An 8,435-nucleotide genomic window follows, 5' to 3' on the forward strand; every position below is an offset into this window, starting at 1 on the left:
GGCTGCTGCCACTAGGGGGGCTCTGTGTGATGCGCAGAATGCACAGGCCTCAGCAAGAGGTGGGGTACAGCCAGCAAGAAAGGGCCTCCTGGCCGCATAGAGCAAAATGATAAATGCTTGGCCATCAGGAAGGAGGGAGTCGTTTGGAGAAAACAGGAATTTCAAAGGGTGAACTGCTCCTCCCTCTGGACAGGACGGGTGGAACGTCCAACACAAAACACTGCATCTTGAGAAAAGCACGGACACCCTGCTTGCGGTGTCCTGCGGCCAACGGCCAGCATGGTGCGTCTCAGGCCCCACGCCCAGCCTGTCAGCAGTGCCAAGCGCAGGACAAGCCGGTTTTCTTGCCCACACTGTCCACCCGGGGTCTGTGTACCACAGCACGTGCGGAGCTGGCCATGGGACCCCCATGTCCAGGCACCAGGCCATGTCAAGCTCCGGCAGAAGCTATGGGGGGGAAAAAGGGCATAGGTCCCTCTGGTGAACGCAGACAAGAGACAAGCTTCCCATAAAAGTCAGCCACCTGCTCTCCCCACCTGGAAACAGTGGCAAACCCACAGTAATTGCTCTGTGGCCAAGGCAGCCGCGGTGAGAGCCAGGCGAAAGGTAACGAGGAGGCCAGCATCAGAGGCCCGTCACGCGGCAGCCACGGCGCGGCAGTGTGACTGCGCCCTGGGCCACACAGGCCCTCGCCTGGGGTCTCCTAAATAACCAAGCGGTTGCTGACAAGGGCAGAAGCGCACTGGGCAAAGGGGTGTGCCCATCGGTCAGTGTGGTGGTGACAGCGCTCCAGGCTCTGTGGCAGCTCCTAATGGGCAGCCGTCCCGTCCGGGCTGGGCTGGGGGTGGGGGCGGAGCAGGCCTGGGGCAGACGCTGCCGGGTGTGTGGCATGGAAGCCTGCGGCAGCCGCTTCCTATCACCATGCCCCATCGTGGCTTTGACAGCAAACTGGAGGACGGCACCGGTGCCAAACGGGAGGGACGGACGCACCTGCTCAGAGGTGGGTGAGCAGCGGCCTCAGAGCCCGCTTGTTTCCTCTCACCGTTTCTCCATCTTCCCTCTTTTGTCTGGAACCAACAGGCAAATATTGGGGCTTCTAGATGAAGTTCGAGTTTGCCTTCTCCGCTGTCTTCATCTTTTTCAGTTTTGCTCTAAATCCCGTGAGGAGGCCACTCCTGCCCGCACCTCACAGTCCACCCACGAGCCCTCCCTCCGTGCAGCCTGAGTGCCCGGTCTTTCTGGATCTTTCTTGTTCCTGCTGATGGCTTGACACCCACGGACCCTTACTTAGTTGTGGGAGTCAACCAGCCGGCTGGAGGGGGGCGAAGGTGTACAACACAAAGCAAAACTGAAAACCAGGCGTCCGCCTGCCCCACGGAGATGCCCGCACTGTGACTTCTCACACAGATGGACGCGCCGCACCGCGCCCCGACGGCCTTCCTCTCCTCCACGGCTGCACGTGGCACTTGGCCACGTCTGCGCTGGCCTGGTGCCCCCTCTTCATTGCATCTTTTGATGAATGACCCCGACACACCAGCCTCCTCCGTGGTGGCAGTGGTCCATCCTGTCAGAGACCTGCCCCTGAGGGCATGAGCCCATCTCCTCCTGCGTCTGCTTCTAGAAGCGACCTTCACTTCTGCGCATGCCGTGAAGCTGGGGGTCCCACTTGGAAATCCACAGTGGTCGTTACAGGATGTCCAGAACCTGGCCGCCATCGCCCTGGCCATGGCTGGTAACTCCAATCTCCATCACAGTAGCAACTCCCTTCAGGCCCCCCAGCAACCCCCTGTTCCTCATACCCTGGTTTTCACAGAGCAGCCAGCAGGGGCCCTTTCACAGTCTTCCGCTCAGCCCTGCCCAGGTCATCTCCGTCAGGGGAGCCCCGCAATCTCCCACCCCTGCACACAACGCTCCCACAGTGCGGACCCTCCCCGCCCCTCCCCTCCCCTCCAGCAAGCCCAGCCTCACGTCTCCTGGACAAGGCCTACCCTGCCCAACCTCTGACAGTCGCCAGCCCTCCTGCCCACCTCTGCACATGTGGTCCTCTCGGAACCCCGTCACGTGCCCTGGGGCCAGGAGGTGCAGGCAGCCGGGCTTCACCAGCCCTCAAGGTACACTGAGCAACACCCTCTCAGGTGCAGGGAGGAGCGTGGGTGGACAGGCAGGAGGGACCACTGGGTACCAGACCTGACTGGGACTGGTGGTCCTGCTGCCCAGGGCTGGGGCACAAGCAGAAGCCCCCATCTGCCGCATGAGTGTGAGGGCCACACTGAGGGGGGGCCTCTGGACACGGCACTGAGGACAGGCGCTGAGCTGGGCGGGCGGCTCCCACCACAGCCCGGGGCTGGGACCAGGACAGTGACAGAGATGGGAAGAGGTGAGGCGGGGATGCATGGCCAGGACCTGTGGACACCTGCACAGGAGCACGAGCTCCGCACCAAGGGGACAGAGGCCAACTCCCGGGAGGGGGGGTCTCCTGTGGGGTGCGGAGCGAACTGCCAGGGCTGAGGCCCATTCAGCCCCGAGGCGGGAGCCGGACACACGCGGGTGGGATTCAAGCTACGAAAAGGGATGAGATCGTGGTGGGCGCCCATGGGCCCACCGCCAGCAGCGCCTGGACTGACCGAGGAGACGAGGGAGGACAGGGGCTCAGGGGGTCCTAGCGCGCGGCAGAGGAGCCACTCAGGTACATCCCCCCAGACGTGAGGACCACAAAGACACGGCTCTCTGCGGAGGTACTGCCAACGAAGGTTTCAAACCATGGTTGTTTTAGTTAACGTGGGATGTGGCCATCCCTTTAAATCTGGACAGGGACACGCTCTGGTCTGGGCAGCTCCGACCACCGTGGGCCCCCCACCATGGCAGACATTGCCCTGGGGACCAGGGGACCACCGCCCAACACAGAGCCGGCAGCCCCCAGCTAAATGGGCCCGAGGGCTGGAGGGCAGATTGGTCCAGACCAGGAGGGGCAGCGAGGTCCCTGAATGCCACCTCGGCCCAGGCCAGGGCGCCCTGAGCGCTGCCCAGCGGCCTCCCGTGGACGCTCCGAACCGCTGGGCTTCCAAGTGCACCGGTGGCCAGAGACCCGCCCCGAAGCCCAGGCGCCGGTCACCGGGAAACCCGCGGGGCCCCCCGCAGCCGCCCCGAGCCCGGGCGCCGCGCACGCACCTCGATGCCGCTCTGGCGCGCCAGCCGCACCGCCGTGTTGTAGTAGCCGCACCGCAGCAGGTGCTCCGCCATCATGCGGTCCATGCGTTTGCGCTTCCACAGCCCCGCCGCCGCCGGCTGGTCGCTGCTGTGCTCCTTCAGGTGCTCGATCCGGCGCTTGCACAGCTGCGCGCTCTCGTCCTCCGCCTGCACGGACTCCACCGCCTGCCGCGCACGCAGCACGGGCGGCTCAGGGTGCGGCCTGCCGCCCAGCCGCCACCCCAGCGCACCGCCCCCGCCACCCCCCAGTGCCCCGGGGCCCCGCCCCCTGCGGCTTCACGACGGGCACTCGAGCCGTCAATCTGTTACGGCTTCTAGGTTAACCAAGCCACCTATGGCGACAGTGACGGAATTCACACAGCTGGACAGACAGCAGTGGCCTATACCGGCGCTGTCCAGAATAGCGGCCTCTGCCGGTCACCTGGGGTGTGGCCAGCGCCACCGAGGAGCTGGGCCTTAACTTCCCGTGGCCTCCACAGCAGCAGTTGCCGGTGGCTAGTGGCTGCACTCTGGCCAGCACAGGCCCAGAGTCCTGGTGGGTCCTGGCTTGCTCCCAGCACACCCCACTATTTTGCCTTCCAGCCGCTGTCCAGAAGTCAGCTGCTACTCTTTACAAGTGGTCTTCTTCCTCCAGTTGCTTTTAAGATCTGTCTCCTTCCGTTTGATGAGAACATGCTATGTAGGTTTGCTTTTGCTTATCCTGCTTAGGGTCTGAACTGGTGACCTCGTCAGCTCTGAAACACTCTGGTCCTTCTCCCTGGACCGTCTCTGCTCCCACCCCTCCTGGACTCTGGCAAGCTTAGCAGTCTCCGCTCTGCTCTCAGCCTCTTACCAGTCTCACCCAGTATATTTACCTTTGTATCTCGGGGGCTGCATTCTAGACAATTCTTCAGGCCTACCTTCCAGCTCACACACTCACTTTAGCTCTATCTGATGCTGACGTGTTAAAATGTTTGTTATATGCAAACATTTGAGTTTCTCATTTCCTGAAGTTTGCCTTTTGTAAACTCTGAATCACTTTTTATATGTTCCGTTCTCTGTAGATATTTTCAAGCTGTTACTTACTCTTTTCTTTCTTTCATTTTTTTTTAGCTGAGCCATCCTGCCACCTGTTGGCAGCTCAGCGGCAACTCAGCTCGGGCTGGACTCGAACCGCTGTTGCTCAGAGCTCAGACTTTTGAGAGAGCTCTTAACCAACTGAGCCACTCAGCTGGCCCACTGTTACTCTTTAAACACAATCAGCTACAGTATCGGATCATTTCTATATCTGCTCTGTACACACCCCTTTCTATTGTTTCTTCTTTGTCTCAATCATGGTGTCTTGTGTACCTGGTTCCCTCCAACTGTGCTGGTTACCGTGCTCGAATCATTGGATGCACATGACAGAACGCATTTACTCTGCCTGGCGCCCAGGGGCACGACCTGCCAGGACCACTTCCACCAGGTTGGAGGGCTACAGTGCTGTCAGGGCGTCCACTCCGGGGGCACTGTCACCCGGGGAGAGTGTGCAGGGTTCCACCATCAGGCCCCAGGAGGAGCTCCCCGGGGGCGGCAGCAGCTCCTCCCCACGCTACGCCCTGCCCTCCACCTCTGGGGATTCCCCCTTCCTTTTCAGGAGCTCTTTGATATTTTCAGTAGATGCTTTAAAATCTCTCATCACACTTTTAGGTTGTTCTCAGTCCCATCTACCATTCCCAGAAATAAGAAACCCTAAGTGCTGTTTTGAGGTGGAATTTTAAAAAGTAATAAATCAGTCCGCTACCCATCCTGGCCTCCCTGATCTGGGCCTGGGACACTTTGGAGCTAGGACAGCCTGGCTGCACAGGGACAGGAACATAGGGCTGGAAGCCAGCCTGGGGCTGCAGAGCACAGGCGGCACAGAGGGGCCCTGGCCAGCATAGCTCTCCTGCACCCTTGCTGTGACAGCCATCCTCTCTGTTTCAGGCATTCCTGGCCTCGGTCATGTCACAGCTCCCAGAGAAGGTGTCAGGACAGACTGGGCAGTCTGAGGGCAGGGCAGGCTGGAGAGCCCAGAACTAGCACTGACCTTCCTCTTAAGGACGCTAAGCTTCTCCACCACACCATCCAACAGGCTGACCACGGAGTCCACAGCGGGGCAGCTGCTCAGGGTCTTCTCCAGCTCAGCCACCACCATGGTGACGTGGCTCGTCTCGCGGTCGATGTTCTTCTGAGCAGCTCGAAAGCGCTTGTTCAGTGTTTCATAGGGCACCTGGACAAGAAAAGGGTGCTGAGGCCCAGGCCACCAAGCATGAGTGCCACCAGCACCCTGTGGTCCGTGCCAGCATCTTTCATGGCACTTTCGGAGGCAGAAGTCTTACTTAGGGTTCTAGTTCTCTAAAATCTGACTGAGACCTGCAAAAGACTGTGTGCCGGAAGGTCATTCATGTTCCTACACAAGGGGACACACAAAGACGCACACTTCTCCCCAGACCACAGAGCCGACGGAACACGGGGGAGATGCCAAGGCCAGCTGCAGAGAGGGGGGTATCCATCTTTAACTTTTATCCAAAAAGGAAGCAGGCGGTGCTGTAACTTATTCTTCGGTCCATCACGGTATCCAGTCCCAACAGTTCATATTGTGAGGTTGTAGTCAAATATCACTTTTTCATGTCGACCAAAAAACCAACTGGGGACCTGGTGCCTTTGTGGGGTGCAGGTCACAAAACCACGGCACTGCGTCGCCAGTGGGTGTGAGCACCCAGTACCCATATGCAGACAGACCTTCCTGACCTGCCCTGGGGTGTCCGGCACCACCAACGCTCTTTACAGTTCAAACACGTCCTGTCACCTCAGTGTCCTCTGGACCCATGCCAGCCCCTACACCTCCACTTGACTCACCCCCAAATGGCCAACAGGCACTTTCTACCGCCATCCCGCCCACACGAGGACTCACCTGCCCTTGGCCCTCGGGGTCTGCGCCCCACCATATGCTCCACAGGGCTGAGCTCCAGGCCCCTACCGCGCCCCCATGGGCCTGCTCCTTGCCTCTCCCACCTGTTGGGTCACCCACAGCTCCTTCACTGGTGTCTCCCCAAAGGGCTTTTGCCAAGTGAAGGAGTGGACTTTCAGAAACACTGAAGATTCCAAACCAAACCACTGTCCAAAAACAAGGGCAAAATTAAGACCCTCTCAGGTACGAAGGGCTCTGAATTTCACACCCACAGACCCTTTCGGGGAGCAAACTTACTCAGGGACAGTCCTCAGCCAAACAAAAATTCAAAACCCACATAGTAAGATAACCGGAGATACGAGAAATGGCAGTGGAGAGAGAACCAATAAAAGAGACATACAGTCAGACCAAGAAAAAGACACAGTCAGCCTAAAAGGAAAAAATATATTGCCTACATAAACAGGGATAACATGACCAGAAATTTAATAGACTTCGGAAGAATTCCAAAAAAAGGGAAAATAATAAATATATATTCCGAAAAGCACAGGAACAAAATCAAAAGTAGACAAATGGGGCCACATCAAGCTTAAAACTTCTGTGAAGCAAAGGAAACAATCCGCAGAGCGAAAAGGCAAACTCAAGGAGCCGGCCGAGTGGCTCAGTTGGTTAAGAGCTCGCTCAAGAGTTTGAGCTCTGAGCAACAGCGGTTCGAGTCCAGCCCGAGCTGAGCAGCCGCTGAGCTGCCAACAGGTAGCAGGATGGCTCAGCTAAAAAAAAAAAAAAAAAAAAAAAAAAAAAAAGAAAAGGCAAACTCAGAACAGGAGAAAACATGTGCGCACCACATACAGACGCGGGGTTAATATCCAGAACACAAAGCGCTCCCACAAAACCACCCAATCATCTGACTAAAAAATGGGCAAAGGACTTGAATAGACATTTCTACATTTCCTATGCCGATACGCAAACGAAAAGATGCTCAGCATCACTACTAGTGAGGGAAATGGCAGGCAGAACCACAGGGACATACCCAGGAGGACGGCCACTTTCACAAAGGCGAGCACACGCTGGCGGGTCGCAGGGAAAGGGAACCTTGGGCACCGTCGGCAGGAGGCAAAGTGGTGCAGCCGCCGGGGGAATCAGCCCGGAGGTTCCTCAGAAGCTATCATGACCCAGCAATTCCACCGCCAGGTACACACCCTTGAGTTGAGTTGACCCTTGAAAATGTGCGGTCGAAAATCCACGTATAGCTTAAGTCCAAGTCAGCATATATGGATTCCCAGCCTGAGTGAAATTACTGTTTCCAACTGACAGCCGGTTGAGCCTGTGGATGTGAAACCCAAGGATACGAAGGGCCGACTGGATATTTACTGAAAAGCATCCCTGTAGAAGAGCACAGATGCGGTTCAAACTGAGTTGTCCACTGTAGGCCCAGAGCTGTCAGTGGGTCTCAGAGACATCCGCACACCCGTGTTCACAGCAGCATCATTCACAGCAGCAAAAACATGGGAGCCGCTGAGTGTCCATCGGTGGACAAAAGGATACAGAAAACACGGTCTGTCCACACAATGGAACGTTAGTCAGCCTTAAAAAGGCTGTCCTGTCATAGGAAGCACCACGGTGAGCCTGGAGGACACTGCTAAGTGTGAGCCAGACACACAGGAGGGCCCCAGGGGAGCCAAGCCCAGAGACAGGAAGAATGGTGGGTGCCAGGGGCTGGGAGAAGGGGGGACGTGAGGAGCTGCTGTTCAAGGGTGCAATGGCCCTAACGTGCCCCCCATAATTCATGCTGAAACACTAACCTCAGTGCAGTGGTGTCTGGCGGTGGCGCCTATGGGAAATGAAGAAGTCATGAGTGGGGTCAGTGCCCGTAACGGGCAGGGACCCGAGCTCTCTCACTCTTCCCACCATGTGAGGACAGAGAGGTAGGCAGTCTGAGACCCGGAAGAAAAGCCTCACCAGAATGCGACCATGCTGGGCATGGACTTGGACTTCCAGCCTCCAGAACTGTGGGAAATAAATTTCTATTCTTTATAAGCCACCCAGTCTCTGGTACTTTGTTGTAAAGCGTGAGCTGACTCAGATCATCGTTTTGGTCATTCTGTCCCTTGCATTCCCATATGAATCTTAGGGTTGGCTTGTCAATTTCTGTAAAAGAGCGAGCGATGATTTTCATACAGATTGTTGGAATCTACAGTTCAATTTCAGAAGTATTGCTATCTTAGTCTTATTCCTAAGTATTTTGTTACTTTCGGTGTTATTAGAAATAAAATTTTCTTGGATTCCTTGATTGTTCATTTCTTTCTTTTTTTTTTTTTTT

General features: G+C 56.9%; 1 protein-coding gene across 5 annotated transcripts in view; it reads right to left on the reverse strand.

The window, feature by feature from the left end:
* MAEA (macrophage erythroblast attacher, E3 ubiquitin ligase) overlaps positions 1–8,435 on the reverse strand; it is a 31,342-nt gene that overhangs the window by 9,827 nt on the left and 13,080 nt on the right. For all 5 annotated transcript variants that reach the window (XM_019658040.1, XM_019658035.1, XM_019658037.1 and 2 more), the window contains 2 exons: positions 5,255–5,437; positions 3,169–3,372 (listed from right to left, as the gene is read on the reverse strand). In XM_019658040.1, the coding sequence (XP_019513585.1) occupies positions 3,169–3,372; positions 5,255–5,437 (387 nt within the window). The remainder of the gene's footprint in view (positions 1–3,168; positions 3,373–5,254; positions 5,438–8,435) is intronic.

The sequence above is a fragment of the Hipposideros armiger genome, unplaced genomic scaffold (assembly GCF_001890085.2).
Source record: "Hipposideros armiger isolate ML-2016 unplaced genomic scaffold, ASM189008v1 scaffold_282, whole genome shotgun sequence".
NCBI lineage: Eukaryota > Metazoa > Chordata > Mammalia > Chiroptera > Hipposideridae > Hipposideros > Hipposideros armiger.